General features: G+C 33.8%; 1 protein-coding gene and 1 long non-coding RNA gene across 4 annotated transcripts; both read left to right on the forward strand.

Annotated features, from left to right (window-relative positions):
• The first annotated feature begins 1,029 nt into the window (after window positions 1-1,029).
• On the forward strand, window positions 1,030-15,744 carry LOC107021231. 3 transcript variants are annotated; one of them, XM_027918030.1, is made up of 14 exons: window positions 1,030-1,306; window positions 1,384-1,548; window positions 2,335-2,433; window positions 2,508-2,642; window positions 2,746-2,814; window positions 2,979-3,075; window positions 3,178-3,280; window positions 9,491-9,701; window positions 9,862-9,975; window positions 10,557-10,688; window positions 13,778-13,858; window positions 14,141-14,257; window positions 14,435-14,588; window positions 15,060-15,744. In XM_027918030.1, exons 1-13 carry the CDS (start codon window positions 1,199-1,201, stop codon window positions 14,543-14,545), a joined length of 1,542 nt encoding a protein of 513 aa, XP_027773831.1. In that variant the 5' UTR covers window positions 1,030-1,198; the 3' UTR covers window positions 14,546-14,588; window positions 15,060-15,744. The 3 variants fall into 3 exon arrangements, with proteins under 3 accessions (XP_027773831.1, XP_015077333.1, XP_015077334.1); XM_015221847.2 differs by lacking the exon at window positions 15,060-15,744 and adding an exon at window positions 14,679-15,039; XM_015221848.2 differs by lacking the exon at window positions 15,060-15,744 and adding an exon at window positions 14,679-15,039 and having other exon boundaries at window positions 2,541-2,642.
• Window positions 10,695-12,949, forward strand: LOC114077658. The gene is made up of 2 exons (XR_003579009.1): window positions 10,695-12,097; window positions 12,229-12,949. It is a non-coding gene; the product is annotated as an uncharacterized LOC114077658 (long non-coding RNA).
• Window positions 15,745-22,576: the final 6,832 nt, after the last annotated feature.

The following is a 22,576-nucleotide window of genomic DNA, read 5'->3' on the forward strand; positions in this document are numbered from 1 at the left end:
TTCTAATATCAATCAATTTCACTATTACGACCACCAACGTTATTATAAATCGTCACCAGTCCACCACAACATCAATCACCTTCACAACTATCACACCTTCATCACTCTAACAACAATTATTACTATCACCACCACCAATACAAACTATCTCCGTTATCACTAGCAAACATAGTTATTATTTTCAACTAAATAATAATTTTATTTTATTAATATTTTTTAAATATTTGATTAATTTTTATTTAAATCATATATATAAATAAATTATGTATATTGAGATGTTGAATAACAAATTTCCTAATTAATTAATGTTTAAATGTAGAGATATATTAATATATGTATTTAGATTCAATCGACTGAAACAAATAAGACCTTGCTTTTACTTGCAAGAACAAGAAATATGCATCAACAATTCACATAATAATCACAATGCTTATATCAATTATGATCTAAAATGAAGATACAAACTTTATTGAACACAATACTCCACCAAGAGCCACATATTACAATATGAATCTCATATTCTGAAACCTTGACAATAATCTCAATCAAAATTAATATACATATTATAGGGATGTATCAAATTGTTGACTCATAAGGGATGAATTTTATTCAATACCCATCACAATCATGTAAATGATCCCACAAATTCAAGAGTCTCTAAATCAATAGTTTCCGTATTTGTGTTCACACTGAACTTCCCATAATCCTTATTCCTATATAATCTGAATTCTTAATTGTTTTTATCACTGCCTCAAATAAAATGATAATGATAACCAAGATAGGCGTCATAACTATATATAGTACTAAACCATATTACAAAAACATACATTGCATCATTTTTTTGTTATTATGTAATGTCATATATCTATAATTTAAATAATATATCTACAAAAAATTATAATGTATGAAAATTGATCTACTGCAAAACGGTATGCTCAATGATAAAAGAAGATAACTAAATTAATAAGTAAAAATAAAATAAATATTAAAATAATAACACAATACAATATAATACAAAGGTAACAAGTAACAAGGTCCAAACACGGTGTTATAATTGGGTTGCACTCGAAAGTTGATGAATTTGGGTTTGTCCTATGAATTTGAGAAACCCAATTAGCCATTGAAAGAGTCGCAAAATGCAGATCTTGTGAGATTTGTGTGTGTTTGTATTCATTCGTTGATCGAGCATGAGATAGAGATGAATTTGGTGGGCAGAGATCGAATTGAGGCATTTGTTTCCATTTTCGTTACTCTTCTTCCACACGAGCTCTCCGCATTGCTATACTCTTCCTCCACTTTTTTCTTCGTAAGTATCCATTCAATTTCCCCTCATCATAAACATCTTCTTCGCGTTCTTTTATATGAATTTAATGATATATGCAGATTTTGAGCGCATACTTTGTGGTTCTTCCTTTACGTGATGAAGGAGCTATATCTTTGGGATTGGGGAATCTCCCCAGCTTGTTTGTGGGATCTTTGATACTCACACTCTTTGCTGCCCCTCTTTCCACCTTAATCTTTTCATTGCCTAATCTTTCCAAGTCAAAGGTAACTCAATAATTCCTTCTTTTATTGCTCTATTATATTTATTGTCTTTTTACACAAGTGGAGGAGGAGAATCATAGTTTAAAAGTTCTTCATATGAAATGATATTGTCTAAGTAGAGGAGGAGAATCATAGTTAAAAAGTTCTTCATATGAAATAATATTGTTGAAACCAAGTTTAACACTTCTTTCGAGACTATATTTGATACTTCCAGTGGAATTAATTTGCATTAAGTGCTAGTTTCAGACCCTGTTGGAGTTCTAAGTTTAGGCTTTTAACAAAGCCTACAATCTATTCCGCGTTTGCATTTGAAATAACTCCTCCATGCCCCCGTTCAGTATTAAGCATGAAATAGTCGTCTTTTGATGGTTTCTGTTTGACCGCAATAGAATGTTGTATTATACCTGTGAAATTGTCGTTTTATTGATGTATTTGATAAATGATGATTTTTGGCCTAGTTGGAGTCATTTGAGAGTAATATTGAATTTTTCCGTGACTCTGAATTATCTGGCTATGTTAATAATGATTCATGAGAAGAAAGAAATTGCAAATCTTGATACTCTACAGCATAAGGATATCAAATTATAGATACTCTTTTTTTTTGTCTAATGCTATGAATTAGGTTCAGCTACTTATAGACACTCTTTTTGTTGTTGAATGCTGTGAATTAGGTTCAGCTACTTACTGCTTTCTTGTGAGGTGAGACCAATTTGGAGTGTTAGAAGCTGATTTAGGTTTGTTTGGGTCTTTTTAAATGTCATCTGTAATGGTCCCTTCTTTAAATTCCAGGCTTTGGTCTTGATACACAGGTTTTTTGGGGTCACGCTTGTTGCGTTCTACATTCTGTGGCTTTTTTCTACTCCTGGGAGTTCACCATTTAATATCAAGGTACAACTTCATGATTCTGGAAGCAAATCTTTTGACAATGCAAATGTTATGATTAAAAAATGGCAATAATGCAGGGACTGCTCTCTGTGTCCTCAACTTTAAAACAGGAGTTAAAAGTGGAGGTTAGTCACACGAATACTCCAAACTCGTCGAGTTGGAGCAACCATGGTTGGTTCTACGTGTCAGTGAGAATTGGCCTGTTTCTTTGGGTAAATGCTTTTGCTTTAATTCTCGACTATTATAATAGTAAGTTTTTTGTCATTTCTTTGGTGTTTGTTTCCTAAATAAGGTTCTTGCTTCATTGTTTCTCAGGTTGCTTTGCTTAATCTTATTACTATATCTTCAACTTGGGCTAGAGTTATTGATGTGATGGATAGTGAGGTAATTGTGCCTCTAATTGATTCATTAAAATTTGAACAGACCTACGGAAGGGAAGTTCAAGGGTTTTGATATATGCCTTCCATAACCATAATAGATCATGATTTTGCTTTTACATTTCATGGTAGCGATTTAAGATACAGTTTAACTTTTTTTCCTGTATACAGTCAGGTTCAAGATTGTTTGGGTTTATTGGTGCTGGTGCTACACTAGGCCAGCTGTGTGGTTCGTTATTTGCCACAGGAATGGCTTGGTTAGGACCGTGTGTGTATCTCTTTATGATTATCTTGCTTCCTTATTCTTATTATTCTCTTGAGGCTTTAATGTTTTCTATTTTCTTAGTAGTTCCCTTTTGTTTTTTTGCAGATTTACTTCTTGTTTCAGCGGTTCTCATGGAACTTGCTGCACAGTCATCAAAAGGAATCAAGAAAGACTTCTTACAACTTCCTGAAGAACTATCTCCCATCAGGTTTTCTTCTTGTTTTTCTTGTTCTACCCCAATCATGGATTATCACTAGATTTTTTAGCAATAGAATTTTCCAGTAGATGAGATTGGAAAAAGAGATAACTAATTGTACAATCAGCTCGCTAAGCTCCCCCCATAGCTCTTTCCATGCAAGCAATTACTGTTCTTTCTCTCCCTATTAGCCTTAGGATGGTTGTCTCAAGTTTCTTATCCTTTTATTCCTGGTTTTCTGTTGCATTGCTGTCTCATCGTTCTCTGGATGGTGATCTTCTTTATTAGTGAAAGTTCTCTCTACGATAGCATAATTTGTCTAGTCTAGTTGAGTCATGGTGTAAGTTTAATATTGAGATCTCTCTGTTTCAGCTCCCTTCATTTTCTTTTTTGGGATACAGAGGTTTTTGATTTAGCAGGAAGTGCTTTTTTATATGAACAAACTGAAAAAAGAGATATGCATTGTACTCTCAAGTTACCATGAACCTGATATCTTTATCTGTACAGTTTGATAGTCCAGGAGTATAAAGAGGATGACATTATTTAACTCCTTAAGAACAAACCATGAGAATAATTGTAAATCAGTCTGGACATGTTGTTCCTCTACACTTAACCTATTGAAGGCATCTCTGGTCAGTGATATGCCCAAATTACACCTCTAAAATGAGATATAAAGTGGTAGATGTCAAATATAGAACCCAATCAAGGTGGGGTTGAATCCCACAGAGAATATGGTGACAAATATGTCAGGTGCGGTTATTCGGCTGGTAGTCTTTATTTCAAGGGGGTTTTGCAATATGAAAAGTAAAACTACTTGTATCTTGTGTTATCAATAACCACTTTGGTGAAAGTTTCTTGTCTTCAAATAATGAGAGTGAGCGATGATTATGTTCCCCACGATTTCATAACTTAACAGGTTGATGTGATTAGTGATCTATCTCGCTATTATGCATGCAAAACTAGCGATCAGAGTCTAACAGAAGTCTTTTGACCCAATTAGATGAATATCACTTTATATCCTTTCGGCCTACAAATGTTTATGTTATCAAGCTTCTTAATGGTTTCAGATTGATTATCCTTGTGCCTACAAATGTTTATGTATCAAGCTTCTTAATGGTTTCAGATTGATTATCCTTGTGTGAGCTTAAATCATTAGATGAAGGTTAGTAGCCTCAAGTCTATGTTGTTAATCTCTTTTCCTAACCTTGACTTCTTTTTCAAGCAAGTTAAGATTTATGGTGAGTTCTAATGCTTAATACTGTCCAAAGTAATTAAGCGAAGAGAATAACAATACATGCAGTTTCACCATTCAAGAATCACTAGTTTTTTAACCTACATTCGTTAATCCATCATGGTCCCACAACCGTAGTTATGGACTTTAGCTACTCATACTTGCAAAATTCAAATCATAAGACTCCGAAGAATTCATGATAAATAACATGTAACAGATGAGTAGAAGAAAAAATTTGTATCAACCATAAAACAATGCCAAAATAGTAGCAAAAATACCGAGAATCAAGAAAAATGATTAATGGATCTTTCTCAACTCTAACGTACACAACATATCCAACAATTTGAGTAACATCCAAAAGAGAACCTAAAACAAGTACTTATAAACGATACTCCTATCCTAAACAGAATAGGAAAACTTAGGCCGCGACACCAATTCACGGACCGTCAAACAGATTGACGATCAATCAAAAAGCAGGAGTCAACCGTGATTATGTCTTCTAGGTGTGGTCTTCGAGGATCACGAGTCATTCCACAGTTCATGGAATCAATTGACTGTTCGTCGATTGGACCGTAGTCTTGAGAGCCACTTCGCTAAGTTCTAGAGCAGATCTTTAGTTGACTAGAGACAGGACAGTCTGTGATCCTAATCCGACCGTCCGATGATAGTAGTGTAGAAATTAAGGGCAAGCACATATCTGGGGCTAAGTTGCTCGGACTCGGGTGCGGGTATCCGAGACGGATGCGAATCCGAGAGTCGGATTCGGCGAAATCCAAATTTTAAGATTCGTGGGTGCGAATCCGAGTATGGATACGGGTGCAGGGATACGGCTAAAAATTTCAATATTATAAAAATATAGTTATGAAGATATTCTAAATTTGAGAGATATATTGTGATAAACTTACATGTATTTTGTAGAATTCTATCTTTCGTTCTTCAAGATGAGATTACTTTTCTATTCTTCCTACAAAGACACAATTTTTATATGTGGCTCTTCCACACCAAATAATTACAAGTCAATATTAAAAAAAAAATTAATGTTTAAAAGTACTTTTTCCAACTTCCAAGAAAAAAAGTTGCTCCCTAGAAAAAAAGCNACTTTTGAAACTTTCAATAAAAATACTTCTTTCTTCTCAACTCTTCTTCTTCTCTTTCAAACTGTTTCTTCTCAACTCTTCTTCTCTTTCGCCGGCGATGTCGCCGGCGACTTGCCGGCGTTGTCGCCATAAAAATAATTTTCTCTTCTCTCTTCTCTGTACTTTTTTCAAGCTTTGTACTCTTTACGTCGTCGGAAATTGATTTTATCTTCCCCAATCTTTTCTCGGCTACGGTCAAAGTGTCCGGATTAGATTGACCGAATCCGACACGCACCCCGCACCCGCACCCGCACCAGAGTCGTGTCGAGACGGGTTCGCCTGCAAAAATGAAAAGTCCGCGCAACTTAGATCTGGGGACTATCTTGGGAGCAGTGGTGGGATCTGTCTTTGATGGTGGCTCGATTGTCTCCCCTATGGCCGAAAGCTCTATCTGCTCACTCTTTTCGGGAAACTCCTCCAACAATAGATCCCTTGAAGTGGACAGTGTTGTCTTTCCCTTAGGAATAGGGTTCAATTCGTCGCAAATTTGTAATAGTGTCTTGGACGTGAATCACCTGCACCGGCTGGTCCACACCCACCTATATAGGCACCTGAGTCTCTCTGTACAATGTACAACTATGCGATCAATCAAGGGAATGGGAGTTAGGTCCCAAATCGCAGTGCAAGCTCTTGGATCTCCTCCACTATAATTTGGGCTAAATTTTCAGTAAACCTCGATGAGGCTAGCAAGCGACACGGCCCGATCTAGAGTGAGTGTATTGTTAGCCGTAGTTGGAATCAAGTGTAGGCGTACAATCGTCCATCAGAACTTCACCGCAAAGATGAGGGATCCGTTGGTGATCAAGATCTTATCATTTAATCAACTAGGCCGACGTTCTATTTGTCAGCACCGATGCTAGCCAGCCAATCTAAATTCTTTGACCCTCTAACTTGTACCTGAACTATACTGTGTTAAGCGGCACCTCATAATCTGGCACAAATATAGACTGCTGGACGGTGCATTTTGAAATATTAACTGACACTTATTGTTCCCGCACACTGTCCAGTGGTTGGTGGCCCTTGGTAGACTCCTTGTTCTTCCGCGTACTAATAAGGGTGGTTGTATATACAGAGTAGAATTTGCAGATCAAGATGGGGTTGTACTCACCTGGTGTTTGGCGCATCAACGCCAATACATTATGATAAAAAAGCCTGAAACTCGAACATCTCTACCAAATCAGAGGATCTGATATTTATCTCATCCAACACACTCCTTTTGATGTTACCCCTCAGATTGGTTAGGAGCCCCTCCTAGAATATCTCTCTCATGCCATCGACCTGCCACCGGAGGTCTTCTCTGTATTGGGAATTCTTGCCTCTGATCTCAAGTTGCCTTCTTTTTTCTGAAGAGGAGGTTGTGGCCATAGACTCGTCCCTGTCGCTCGGTGACCCTATATGTCCGGAACTAGCATCCCCCGGACTCACCAAGCTGCTCGAAGTACAGGTTTACATTCCCTCTTCAGACTGGGGAGAGGGTGCATGTTGCTGCCGTGCTTGCAACCTTGTGGTACCAGTGTTCTTAATGGCGCTCGCCATTCGCCAAAGGCGCTATGGCGAGGCGAGGCGACCATGTAACGCCATTCCTCAGTGAGGCGTGGCGAGATCAATTAGGCGATGTGAGGCGACGTGAGGCGACATAATGGCGACCTGAATGGCGCCGCCTTTTATTTTAAAATATTTAAAAAGGTCTTGACTTAATAATATTAGTCAAAATTAGGGTTTTTTCATATTTCCAGTCAGTCACGACTCGCGTTTCTTCTCCTCAACCCTGCGATCTCTTCTTCTCCTTCAGTGGACTCGCGCGAAAGGTATGTCCCCTTTTCTTTCTTCTTCTCTTCATTTCTTCGTTTCTTCTCTTCAGTCCTCTTCTTCTCTTATTTTCTTCTTTTCTTCTGTTTAATTTCTTGTGAAGTGAATCTTAAATTCTGAAATCTGAAGTTCTGAAGTGCTTGCTGTCTTCACTCTTCACTGCTCGCTGCCTTCACTACTCTCTTTTTTCCTCTGTTTTCTTCACTGCTCTGTTTTTTCCCTCTGTTTTCTTTGTTTACTGTAAAATGTTGCTGACTGCTTACTGCTTTCACTGTGTTGTCCATTATTTTTTTTGAAAAAAATTAATTCTTCTATAGTAATTATTATAGTATTTGCTAATATATGTTATTGCTATTGAAATTTGAATATTTATATGTGCAATTAAATATTTTTAATTTTTGGTATTAATTGGCGCCTCGATTCAAAAAGGCGAGCGCCTCGCCGCGTGGCGAGGCAGGCCCTTGTCGCCTTTTGTCGCCTCTCGCCGTCCAAAACACTGTGTGGTACAAGGGTTCAACTGTGGTTGTTCTTCTACCTCCGAGTCCGGAGTATTTCGCAAGCGGGAAGCAATCTCTCAGGCCTTCCTCCCTTGTCGTGGTCGTGATTTTGGAGTTATGGTACTGCGGGGTATAGTGGTTAATATAAGGTTTTTTGTCAATAATTCTTGTTGCATAGGTTTACGACGTGTAATTATATTTAAAAAAAGGGAGAAATGATTTCCCTTTCTGTTGATTTTATTGAACGATTGACCAAAATATTAATAATAAATAAATAATAAAAATGAATATTTTTTTATTCAGTTATATTAATAAATTGCATGAACTTAGATCAATTAAATAATGATATTTCTATACCTATGGAATTAGTCGTCCTAATCAATTTGTCCATTTAGATTTCTCTAGGTGGAATAATAAGAAAAGTAAAATTCAAAAGAGTTTTTAAAAAAGTTTTTGGTTTTAGTATTTTAGAAAGGGGCGGGAGGTATCTATACTTGAATAACTATAAATGAACCCTCCTAGATGTTCCGAAGCTTGATTCCCGAATAGGATTGAATCTAAGATGTGGAAGATACATTGGTTGAAGCTTTTCAAGAAGTTTTTATTTCTCCAAGAACTTCACGGACACTATCAATATCGAGGTGAGGAGTCTAATTGATTGGAAAGTGGCTTTCTTCACTTTAGGAGCCACCGCAAGACACAGTCATACCCTACTATAGGTGTTTAAATGGTACAACTCTAAGTTGAGGTGTCTAAATGAAAACTGGTGCCAACTCTAGGTGTCTGTCAATGTGTTTAGCCTTATTTGTCACTCCATCTATCCCATATTATGTCGCACACTCTCCTTTTTAGTTTGTTTCAAAAGAATGACACCTTTTTATATTTAAAAATAATTTAAATTTAAGCTTCCCATTTTACCGTGAATGAGATGATTTATAACGACATAAATGTCTATGACTTGTTTCAGAAAACAAGATTTAAAAGTTAAGTCTTGCTTTCTTAAACTCCATATCCTGTCAGATACCCCACTAAAATTGTGTGGAATGAAGTATTACATATCTATAAAAGGAAATAGAAGGAGGATTGAAGATAGAGACAAGGGGCGACTTCTAGCTTGGCGATAGTATATCTAATATATAGCTGAAACGTGAAAAAGTAGGATGATTTGTTACTAAAAAGAAGATTTCACATAGAGACAGGTCCACTATACACCGAGTTTCAAATCGTGCACCTTTGTCCTTCTGGGATTTCTCAGTCATCAGCATAAATGTATAAACAAAAAGAAGACACACTGCGAAGTTTAAAACTATTGGATAGTATTAACTTTCTAGATATACATCTTTTGATATAAAGGAAGAATGAAGTCTAGCACACATAATAGCAATGAAAAAGAGGCCTTTATGAATGTCCTTGCATGACTTACTTTCTCTATCCCCTTCCTCACCCCACCCCACCCGAAAAGAATATTATAGTCGAGTAGTCTCTAACCTTTGTGGGATTATACTGGGTATGTTGTTGTTGTAGTTTCTAACTTTAGCGTTTTTTTTAGGGAAGCTGATACAGATCAAGCTGAAGAGGCCGATAATATACCAGGGCTCACACAGAGAACAACTTCCCCAAAATCTCCAGCTTCTGTAGCAAAGCCTCAGTTCTGGGCTATATTGGATGGGCTAAAGCTCATTCTTTCTTCGACTTACTTGTTGCATGTATCATTATTCCTCTGGCTGAGTGCAGTTGTGTCCTCCTTTTTTTACTTTCAGGTATGAGAAGAATTTCCTTTTATTAAGTGACAGAATGGATCACATGATCTGTAATGTGGTGTATTTATGTGATTTACTAATCTCACAAGATGACTGCCTTTATGAAAAACCCGCTTATAGTTACTTCAGCCTCACTCCCAACCTTTCGACTCTTCTGCAGAAAGTAACTGTTATTGCTGCTGCAGTAACAGATCCCACTGGTAGAAGAAGATTATTTGCACAGATCAATAGCTTCATTGCTATTTTTATCCTTGCTGGACAGCTCACTTTGACGGTATGGTGTAGATGTATATAAGATGCAAAAGTTCAATCATGAAGCTAACCCTATTTCTCCATTTTGTGTGTGAGGGAAAGGGGGTTTGAGGGGATATTCAATTTCTCCAATTTGTGGAAATGTATACAATCTACATGCTACTTGAACAACTCTAATTTAAAACTTCTCTTATCTACTCTCAAATGTGATGGAGGTTCTGACTGGAGCCTGTGGTGAAGGCTTCTTCCTCTCCAAATATTCTTGTCATTCACATTAGTTTCCTTATCTGAGTTCCACCATAGAACATAAACTATTTCTATCACTTGGGGGTGTGTAAGAGTGTTAGTATCTTGTTGCGTAATGTCAGCTCCTAGTGAGTTAGAAGTTTATTTTGAAGGATCTACAAAGAATTCCCATGTATGCAAGTCAGAGTAAGTAGAATTTTAAAGTGATAAGATATCTAGGGCATTTTTTTAAGTTGATCTGTTTCCTATTTTCTTGAACTGCAGTTCCCTTTCTTTCTTTTATATTTCTCTACATTCACAACATGGTATCTCTAGTGTCACAAGTTTTAGAAGTCCTTATTCACCACTTGGTTGCAGGGGCGCATCCTTACTTTTGCTGGTGTTACTCTAGCCATTTGCTCTGCACCTTTTGTTGCCTTTGCGAATCTAATTGCTTTAGCAGTATGGCCCACATGGATTGCAGTGGCCATCTCAGAAACCCTGAGGAAGGTATATTTTCCTTACATCCTTTTCTCAACCTCTAAAGAAATGTAATAAAAATAATGACGAGAAGTTGTAAAAGAGGAACACCATTCTGGCATTCGTACAATTTTTAGTTGGCAGAATACATTATTACCCCATAGACATGGCACAATTTATTTAGAGCTTGTGTGGATCGACTTTTGGCTTATGACTAGTAGCCAAAAATTAAAAGTTAGAATTGTTGTTATTTTGGCTTATAAATAAGTGCTTATAAGCACTTATTTAGTTTACCCAAGCACTACAAAAATCCTTAAAAGCTATTTTAGCTTAAAAACACCTAAAATAAGCCAATCCAAAATGGACACTTAGTCCACACCTAAACTTTCCGTAGTTCTCATTACCTCCTTCTCCCTATAGACCAGTCTCACCTGATGGAGGTGAGACCCACGCGCTGCCATTTGGATTCTTTGTTGATGTGTCATTTTTTAAAAATAAAATTCTTTTTACACTCTTTGAATTTTTGGATCATCTTTTTCGGGCCAAATTTATAAAAGAGTTAGCAACTCCATTATTGAGAATTTTTTTTTGACAGAATATAATGGATTGGACTGTGCATCCGATTTTTCTATTTCTGTATTGACCATGTACCAAGAATGAAATGCATTGCATATATATATAAACATAATATACTCTATTAGTTCAACTTTTTGGTATTTGTTTTCTAAAATCTAAAACCAAACCAAGAAACCAAAATTTCTAATCCGAAACCATACCAAAAAACCAAACTAAATAACAAAAAAAATTGGTTTCGTTTGATTTTTGAGTTAATCCAAATTATGCACACCCCTAATAATAAACTCTTTATGGAATTGATAAGAAATATAAGTTGGAAACAAAAGTTCATTGCATCAAAAGAAAAGAAGAAATAAAATTAGCAAGGTGGAAATCACAACATATCTCTAGGGGTAGCTGGTTGACCTTGATTAATCATGTTCTTGATTCACTACCAATCTATATGATGTTAGTATTCCCAATTCCCAAGAGGGTAATCAATAAGTTAGATAAATGAGAAGAATATTCCTCTGGCAAAGAAAAACAGTGAGAGTTAAGGCTACAACTTGGTTAAATGGGATGCTGTGATAGTGTGAAAGAAGCAACGGGGTTCGGGAATAAAGAACTTAATGAATTAGAGCGAAACCCTTAGGATAAAATGGCTGTGGAAGTTCAATAATGAAGAGCAGAGCTACTGGAAGGAAGTCATTAACACAAAATATGTCAAGGAAGACAACTGGATGACCAAAGAGATGACTACACCATATCGGGTCATTGTTTCGAGATGCATTAGATCTCTGTGGCATGAGTTTAATGCTAACACAAAGATCAAAGTGGGGATGGACACAAAACAGAATTTTTGAAGGATGTTTGGCATGAAGCAGGTAGGCTATAGAGTTCCTTTCCTTCCATATTGCCCACCATATATTAGCTGTGATAATTCTCCATTTGTCTCTGTTCTTGGATTGCTTTCCTGCTTCCTCGCAACTCTGGTTTGCTTCTGTGGTCTTGGCAGGCATGGTCCATGGCATACCCTTAAGATTCAGGAATAACCTCCACTGTTGGCCAGTGATCGTGCAATTTAGAAAGAGATGCTTACCTGTCTCAGCAGTTTCCCCACACAAAAAGATAATCTAGAACGTAATGGTATCCACCTCCTCTTCAAGTTGTCTCGAGTCCGTACAACTTCTTTGGCTCACAACCAGACAAAACAGGCAACTTTGAGTGGGATTTCTGACTTCCAGGTTCCTCGCCAGTGACTGTGAGGCTGATGCTTAAAACTACCCTTCTGACTGCCTTTCTGCCACAAAAATGTCTTGACCCCCTTCCAGTCCATTAGATTGCTCAGTGGTGTTGAAAAAATCTGCTACCCTCTTGGATCTCACAGTCATTAATTGTCTTCTAAAGATGAAGTTCCACCCTTGAGGAGTCCAAGGATCTACTATGGTCTTCTGCTGGTGAGATACTAGAGGATATATATCAAGATACAAGACCTAGAACTGTTGATAGTATAGAGAACAGTATGCAAGAAGTCAAGCTATATTGTTTTATGCTTCTACCTTTTTTTGGTGTAATCAGTTATACTCAAATGATACTATCTCCGTAATTGATGTACCAGACTCAATTTAGGAAAAGATAGTAGGATTTGAACTACATGTGTAAATATTGACCAGTACAGTTTTAGTACTCTCTTTTGAGGAATATACAAAGTGTCCAGTTTTTTTTAAAAAAAGAAATTAAAAGAATTAGGATGTTGGTACTCTATTATATATTTATATTGCTAAAGCTTTTATTATTTGGCCAGAGATAATGAAGTTCTAGCCAAGTTTTTCTTTACAGATTTGTCCCGAAAAAGAAAAATTACATAGTTGAAATGAATAGACATCACATCTAAATAAGCAACAAAAAGAAATACACAATTGAAAATTCATTATTTTGGCTAAAACTTTTTCTATTTGGCTAAAAATAATGAAATTTCAACTATGTTCTTCACAGATTTGTCTTAAATAATGATACAAAATAGGAATAAATAGGTATTGTAGCCAAAGAAGAAATATACAATTAGAACCCATTATTGTAGCTAAAACTTTTTATTTGGCTAAAAATAATGGTGTTCAGCCAATTTTTTTACATTTTTGGTGTGAAAAAGAAAAAATACACAGTTGAAACAGATGAACTTTCCTTTGAAAGGAGAAAAAAAAGTTCTAAGATGGGGTAAAATATGCCTTGTATATTATCAAGAAGCAACGAGAAAGAGACCATTGGAACAAATAGACCATCTATGTGGCACTTAATGGTTGGAAAGTACCTCACTCGGAAGCTAATTTTTCAATTTTCTTTACTTCCATGCCCTTAGAAGAGAGTGTATCCACACTCTTTCCTGCATGACCATCCAAGGGGTCTAGGCTATCAAAAACCCAAGTATGGGGTGGATAATTAGAACAAAGAAAAGTTAAGGTGTACTGAATAAGCCGTGCCAACAGATTTTGTGACGAATAAAAGATAAGTAGGCGTAGGCATACACTTCTGCAATCGAGCCTCATATTTTTTGTCTTTTACGATAGGTGGTCACATACGTCGTTACCAGGCCTGCAAGGGAGCTTCTTTTCACTGTTGTCTCACAGGACGAGAAGTATAAAGCAAAGGTATTTACAAAAATAGTGACCTGAAAATTATCATTGTTCCATCTTACATATTAGCAGCAGCTTGAATTGAGAATATCCTGTCTGTAGCAAATCTTGATTTCCAATTAAAATCTTTCTGAAAGGATATAGCAAAGCTAGTAGGCTAATATCATTTTATTAGGTCTGCAAAAGTGTTTCATGACACTTGAAAGGATTGTTGTGGTTATAACTGTCACTTGAATATCCCTAGCAGTAGAATGATTCTATTGTTACTTTTTGTGGTATTCCAATGTTTTTATGCAGGTATGCATAGATGTTATTGTTCAAAGACTTGGGGATGCTACAGCAGCTGCAATGTACAAGCTACTCTTCAGCACTCTCAGTGGCAAGGCATCAGCTGTTTCTCTATATGCCCTACCTGTAAGTAAAACCCTCCTTGACAGCACTACTCTTAATGTCTTGAAATTATCGTTTTAGATTTGTACAATTCCAGATGATTGGATAGTGGATTCACACTACTGAGGACTTCTATTTAGTGATTGAAAAGCCTCAGAGAAAAAGGTTGAATGTTTAACGTAACTTTGGTTCTTCTTTCAGGTCTGCTTGATGTGGATACTGACAGCATTTTATCTAGGACACCGATACAGGCAACTAACAGCGGATCATCCCTCTCAACCTGTTGAAACATGTAGAAGATACGGAACATAATGCCAAACACGAAAAGTTTTTGTATCTTTCAGAACCTTTAATGGTAAAAATGCCTGTTTCCTCCTTTTCCTCTTTGGATCAGTTTCCATTCAGAATGAAGCATGATCTCCCCTTTGAATGTGGTATTTCCCAGTTGCTCGGGCCTTAACCTGTTCTATTCAACAATGCCCTCATATCAAAATACTCAAAGTGGTCGCATAACTTGAAGAAGAGCCTTTAAAAAAAACTAAACTACACCCAGAGACGCTAACCTGAGGTTATTCTGGACTTCTGGAAGTGGGGCTACCAGTAATCAATGGCATAATTCAACTTCAGTTCCTTCTTAATGAATGAATCCATTGCGCTAAGCTTTTTCCAATTTTCTAACTCAGTAGACTGAACCTGTGACCGTGTTATCTGCTAATAGGTCAAGTGTGAACCCTCCTACACAGGAAAATAATGATCGTGTTCTCTTTGAGATTTTATTAAAAAATACACCCTATCCTAGTCACTGATGTAAAAGTTTGTTCTTTAGCTTCAGTATATGCAGCTCAAGGATGATGTCTCAAGTTCTGGCAGTTAAAGTTGCTTGTTCTAAAGCAGGGATACAAGTCTAGTGGTTGAGGATCGACCATTTGGTTTTCAGTAAGATAGTAGCATTCCGTAGGAATGGCAATAGGGCGGAGCAAGCCTCAACCCGCTAAATGGAGTAAAAAGTTGCCATTCCGTACTTGCTGGTTTAAAAAAGTGGAGTAAAGAACAGAGACAGAGGGATAGAACCACCACACTAAGTTGAGTGACAGTGCCTCAATAGCTTTAAATGGAGCTCAACAGGTGTTGATATTCAGCCATTGTTAGGGACACTGACTGTTTTTGAGACAAATAGGAGCTTGAGTTATATAGAAGTGTATCCAATGAAGGTGGCAAATCCAGATGCACCGTGAGAACCTGTACTGGTTTTCTTTGGATATTCATAGGAGTCATATAATCCAGGTGTGAATACTTTTACTGCTTTCGTTTCGATTTGCATATAAATATGTACGCGCTTGGCAAATGGGTAGGTTAAAAATGTGATAAATATCCAACCTACTTATATTTAGTAGGGATAAAAAAGAGTTAAAGAGTGAGGGATGATGTGATTACCAGTTACCTATTATAGCCAAACTGCAAGTTCCTAAAATCATGTCATCTTGAAATAGAGGAGCTTAAACTCTTTGAAACTCAAGCCATTCATTTGAAAAAAGAGAATAGAAGTAATCTCTCATATTTAATTGGGGTTTACGTCATCTGATCAGCAACAAAAGTTTCAAGTTGGTATTTCAACACTTCGCCGCATTAATATCGACAAGTTGTCATACCCCTTTACATCTTAATCGAAATACAAATTGTCTTTAGAAAATATTTAAATTATTTTAAAAAATTCAATTGTCTTTCGGAAATATTTCAAATTGTTTTTAAAAATCACCTCCACCCATACCCCATTTTTTAAAAAATTGGTTTTGAAACATATCTCAATTTTTTTTAAAAAAAAATCATTTTTTATCCAAATCTACCTTCAAAATTTTTCTTTTTCAAAAAAATTATTTTTGAATTTTTTTTCTGGGTCAATATTAGGGTCGGATTTTGGAATGGTTATCAGGGTCTTGTCCTAGATCAATTATCAGGGTTAATTTTCGGAACATAAATTATTTTCCTAAAGAGTATATTTTAGTATTAAGTCAAAAATAAAAGATATTTTTTGTTTACTCACCAACAAAACATGAGAAAATAAGTTAGAAATTCACTTGTTTTCCAAAATACTTTTTTTAGGAAAATAAACATTTTCCTTCGTACCAAACACACCCTAAATCAATAATAATCTCAAGATGATAATTGTCTATCTTGGTATGGCAAATATTATGTTTACCAAATTGGAGCATAAAAAAGAAAATAGTAAGAACAATACTATCTCGATCTCAAACGTGTTAGGTTGAACTATATAAATACTACTAATTGTTTATTTAAAATTAATTCTCCAAAAATTTCACATGTAACCCCACATCGCTGAGTTACTATAATCCAATGATCTCAAAGTAGGGTGAAGAATTTCTCTTTTTTTTTTAGGAAAGATTGGTTGTTTTTGGCATACAATATTATTATCATTCCGTATTAGCAAATCAAACTCTCTCAAATAATTGTCAAGATATATTTATCATATTTTAAACTATCATTTGAATAGATGTATTTTTCTCAACAAATATAGTCACAAAATATGTTTAACTAAACAAGATTTAACATGTCTGAATATTCTAATCCATAGATCAAACATGCTATCTGATCAAAAATACTTTTTCTATTCATAAAACCATCTTCTATACAGACAAGTAAATTTAGTTACAGAGAAATATCCAAATGTTAATTTTATTTTCAGTACTGACTAATAAGGAAAGTGATCAACACACAATCCTAAACCATTATCTAGAACGTTACACAATTTCTCATCACCTTCTTAATCAATCACAAAAGTTTTTTTTTTTTTTTTGTGCAAAATCAAGAACCCCACTAATTTAAAAGAGAGAAAAATAAAAAATTAAGACAAAATACAAGCTTTAAGCAAAAACATAAAAGAATCAACCAAAAGGAAGACTATCAATAGAGCTTAAAACACTATTACACAAGCATCCTTTTTCTTCTTGTTTAAGAGGGAGAAGCATTAAAATAAAATTTGTTCTACACAATGATAAGACAAATTTAATCATTCTCCCAGTTAAAAAGAAGAGGAAAAAAAGTGTGTTATTTTTTTTTAATAAATATTTTGCGATTGATATATTTTTTTATAAAGGTTTAGGATTGTGATTTAATAATCACTTTCCTTGTTAGTCGGAATTGAAAACAAAGCTAACGCTTGTATATTTCTCCATAACTAAATTTACTTGTATGTATTGAAGTTTTTTCTATGAATGGAAAATTAAATTAGTAATTGTGATTTGCTATTCTATTTTGGTCGATACACTAGAATATTCAGACCTTGCTAAATCTCTATGATGTTTAGTCCATGAAGAACATGTTTTACGACTATATTTCTTACAAGAAAAAATATTTACTCAAATGACAATGTTTATATAAGATGGTGATGAAAACAATGATGAGTATATCTTGGACAACTAATTAATACTCAGTGTAGCTTCACTCTCAAATTAGCACCATCAAACTCAACCACACTGATATCTTTGCAAAAGTAAAACCTAGAGTATGTTGCCTCAAACAAAAAGAAGGGCCTAACGGTTCAAAAATCAAATGTCTCCACAAAATTCTAGTAAACTATCAATTATGTCTCAATTCCCAAAATAGTTAGGAAAAAAAAATATGTGCTAGAGTTCAATATTATTTGGGGAATAGACTAGCTAGTGCTCCGCTCATATAAACTTGAACAATCCTCCCTCCTTAAAGTAGCTTTTAGAATTGAGCTAAGCCTATATATCATGTCTTTAATTACATGCTATCACATCCTAGTTTGGAATCCTCGAATGGGCTTTAGTTGAGCTTGAGCGTGAAGATAGTGTTAAAGTCTATGTTCGTTGGAGAATGAAATAAATTAACTTTTGAGATTAAATTAAGTTTAAATATCATATCTTTAATTACGATACGAAAACTCAATAAAACCCTACCTACACTAAATCCAAGCATGTGGTTACTTTTTGGTATCTACCGAAGCCTTAGTGCAGGGCTGGCTCTTGCATGTTAATTTTTAGGCCAATGCCATTGGGGGCTCAAATTTCTATATATAATAAAAAGATTGTGTTTAATTTTTTTATGGAAAAGAATATTTATGATAAAAAGTATATATATATATATATATATATATATATATATACTTTTTAATTTTTGCGTTCTATTTCTTCAAATCTTAAATAGTTAAGTAATATTCTGTCAAAAATATGAATTAATAGCCGAGAAGTGTTGAACAAAGTGAATTACAAATATTTTTTTATTTGTACGTAACTTTTCATATTAAAGTGGGGTATACCAAGTTATCAACTTTTTGAATGATTCTAACTCTTATCTTTATTTAAAATTTATCAACTTATTAGTGTAGATCTATATTATTGATTCATATAATAATTGTTTCAATAAAATAATATATTTTAATATTAAATTGATAAAGTTTTGCTAAAAAATAATAATTTTAAAACATCATTTATAAAAAAGATACTAAGGAATGATTTACATTTAAAACTTAAGAAAAATAAATAAATATATATAACATTTGTTTTAATTTTAGGCCTCTAACTAAAATTTCTCTTTAGTCCTCAAATTATGTTGAGCCGCCCCGGCCTTAGTGACCAAGAAAACAGAAGGGGTCACACGATTTAGGACCACCTCAAGTATATATAGTAGTAGGAATGACAATGGGGCGGGGCGGGGTGGGTTTAAGGCTATTGCGATGGGGTGGGTTAAGGTCATGTGGTGTGGGTGGAAGTGAGTTTTTAAAAAAAGGAAAAAGGGTCTAATATACCCCTCAACTTTGTCATTTAAAGCTAATATACCCCTTGGTATAAAAGTGGCTCATATATACCCCTACTTGTAAAGAAATGACTCACATATACCCTTTTCCTCTAACGGAAATGAAAAAAAAATAATTTTAATCTAAAATTTTATTATTTTTTTCTAAAAAATATAATCCCATATGAGTAAATTTAATCCTCGTCAAACATATTTTTTTTGATTTTTTTTTGTTTCAATGACTAATTTATAATTATTATTTTGATAATCAAATTTATTTATGTTTCACTAATATTCTTGTAAAACTTATTATAGATGACCAAATTTTTTCTTCGAATACGAAATTAAATTACAATACACACAAAAAAATAGTTTAAATTTTTTTTCTTTAAACTAAGGAATGAAAGAAAAAAACAAAATAAGAATAAGACACTCAAATAATTATAATAAAAGAAGTCAAAAAATAACTTATGTATGAAAAAAATTAAATATACCTTGAACTTTGATAGAAGAATCATATATACCCCTAAATAATTTTTTTTTTAAATTACAAGTAATGAATATAAATTTAAAACTAATTTTTTAACTTCCGTTAAATGAAGGGTATATGTGAGCCATTTTGTAACGACAGGGGTATATATGAGCCGTTTGTATAACGGTAAGGGCATATATGAGCCACTTTTATAACGAGGGTATATAAGCTCTAAATGACAAAGTTGAGGGGTATATCAGACCCTTTTCCCTTAAAAAAATTAATGTGGGGCGGGGCGGGTTGCGGATATATGTGATATTATGTGGGTTCAAACTTGATTTTAACTTTATATATGTTACAGAGTGATAAAACATTATTTATTAAGATAATTTTATTATATTAAAGCTACTGAAATATTCAAGATAATAAATGAAAATGGTTCAATAAAAAATTACAATTTCCTGCATGTTTCGCAATTGACCTAAAAAAATAAAATTTTAAGTCACTATCCTATTAAATTAATACGACTTCTGAAAAAATGAATTTATTTTTATAAATTTTATTTTTAGTATCAAACATAACTAGAAAAAGAAAATATTAAAAAAAATTATGCGGGACGGGTCTATACGAGCCGGGTTGAAAATGAAAAGTCTTGCTATGTGGGGCATTTAAAAATTTATGGGTTAAGCTCAACCCACACTGCTCTGCCCTACACCGCCCCCATTGCCATTCCTAACCTAAAATTTTGAAAATTATTTTTGAGAAAATAGCCAAAAGTCTTCCTAATCTATTATCCAATTCTCAACTATACACTTATACTTTACGGGAGTTCTATTACCTCTTAAACTATATTAAAGTGAGACTATTTGCTCCCTGAATGCTGAGGTGACAAAGAAAGTGTAGTTCACTCTCTATGAGAGAGTGAAAAGTAAAACTAATAATGAAAACTTTAATTTTAGATTATTTTTCGGTTTGTATTGTTTTTTTTAAAAAAGAATAATTAAGTTTTCCTTTCAGTTTCATTTTATTTTTTCCTTTTGCCTTTTTTTCTCTCCACCATAGCAGGTGGAAACTCAACTCCACTAGACCATCACCAAGTCCTTCGTCAACCTCCCACCATTAAATGGATTGTCATTCTCGAATTACAATTTTTTCACGATAGATTCATTTGAAAATTTGACAATAGATTAAAAGTTAAGAGGGTCAAATTTAGTGTCATTAATGGAGCAATTAAGGGACCCTTGAGTGATTATAAGTTTCCTTAGTTATGTTATTCTAATCCAACTACCGCGTTCATCTTTGAAGTTGCTAAGTTCCCAATAATTTCAACAAAAATTCAAAACCCACTTTGAAAAATTAAATTTGAAGTCTCTAAATATTGAAAACCGTTACTCTTTTATGTTCATAACAAAGCTTCAATGCATCCCATTCATTGCATATCCTACCAAACAACATCAAATGGTAAATCTTTTTACCATCAATAGACCTTTAAAAAATTTTTTGTTTTATTAAACAAAAATCATGATGAATTTTCAATTGATGTACATAAAGTTAATGAGAAGTTCATTCAAGAATTTCTAAATTTGAGCTTGCTTTACTAGTTTGAAGAATCATTTCATCAAAGTGAAGAAAAAAAGAAGCAAGAAAGGAAAGAAAAGAGAAAGAGAAGAAGGGTAATATAAAAGGAAAAGTAAAATAAAGAAAAAAAAATATTTTTTAAATTTTTTAAAAGGTAAATTACGTGGTAAGCACGTACCACTTAATTTTTTTAGTAAAAATTTGGGATTGAGTTTTTAGGGAGTATATATTATACTTTAAAAATGTTCAGGGGTAATAAGATTTTCGTAAAGTATAAGTGTGTAACTGAGAATTGGATAATAGATTAGGGAGACTTTTGGCTATTTTCTCAAATTCTTTGACCTGGAAATTTTAGGGGAGTTTGGAATAATAGACCTTTTTGGATTAACCTTTTAACTTAATTTTGTAATTTTAATCAAAGATGAATATGCAAAAATAGTTTTTATATATACTACATGCGTCCACTTTTAATTATTATGATTTTTTTAGTGTCAAATTATAAAATTTGACTAATATTTTATAATATATTTTTTTATTATATTGATATATAAAAAACTAAAATTTATAGTATTTTTCGTATAATTTCTGAATATCTAGATTTTTTATTTAAATATCGAACTAATGTAATCTAATTTAACTTTAAAAATCAGTCAAATTAACTTTACAAAAATCATTTCATGACAATTAAAAGTTGACAGAAAAGAGTACCTAATAATGAAAAGAAAATAAATTGCATTGACCAAATGTTATAAATTTAGATTTTCTTAAAAATAAAAACTAATCTATGATTCTAGGAGAAGACGAGAAAAATTATAAAATAAAATTTAGTAAGAAATCCAATTAGAGTGACCAAATTAATCGTATTTTCTATAAAATAATAAGAATAAATTAAGTAGAACATATACATTGACTTAATAATGGAATGAAAATAAATTGCATTGACCATGTTTCTTTAATTTTGATTATATTCTTTTAAGAAGTATCTATAATTATACAAGAAGAGAAAAGAAAAATTATAAAATAAGATAAATTTAGCGTGGACTAGATTTTTTAAGATAAATTATAAATACACTTAATAATGGAAAGAAAACAAATAGCACTGACTAGACCTTTTAGTTCAGAGTATACTTTACTATAAATAGAACCTTTCAAGTAAGTCATGTAAACTAAATACCATTTTCAACACTTCTCCAATTAATTATAACTCCATTCGATGATTCAAGCAGCCATCGTATCGTCCATTCCATCGGTAATCATCGAATGGAGTTATAATTTTTTGAATGACTCTTTACTGTAAAATTTGGTGTTAAAGTATGAAATCTATATCGATCTTGAGTAGATGTTTAGCATAGAAACCTCACTACACCAAATAAAGACGTACTAGATGAAGAAAATATTTTAAATTTAATATTTGTGTCGATAAAGAGTTTTCTAGAGATGCAAATGACGACATGCATACTCTTTGGTCGGCACCGGAGTTAGACTAAACATAGTCAATGCAATTTTTTTTAATTGTAATT

Source organism: Solanum pennellii, chromosome 6 (genome assembly GCF_001406875.1).
Source record: "Solanum pennellii chromosome 6, SPENNV200".
NCBI lineage: Eukaryota > Viridiplantae > Streptophyta > Magnoliopsida > Solanales > Solanaceae > Solanum > Solanum pennellii.

What these genes read in the sequence shown, in the direction of transcription:
- LOC107021231 (XM_027918030.1), top strand. Translation starts at nt 1,199, where the DNA reads ATGAATTTGGTGGGCAGAGATCGAATTGAGGCATTTGTTTCCATTTTC. An exon ending in AATGGCTTGGTTAGGACCGT is followed by an intron (nt 3,076 to 3,177) that starts GTGTGTATCTCT and finishes GTTTTTTTGCAG; the next exon opens with ATTTACTTCTTGTTTCAGCG. An exon ending in ACGAGAAGTATAAAGCAAAG is followed by an intron (nt 13,859 to 14,140) that starts GTATTTACAAAA and finishes GTTTTTATGCAG; the next exon opens with GTATGCATAGATGTTATTGT.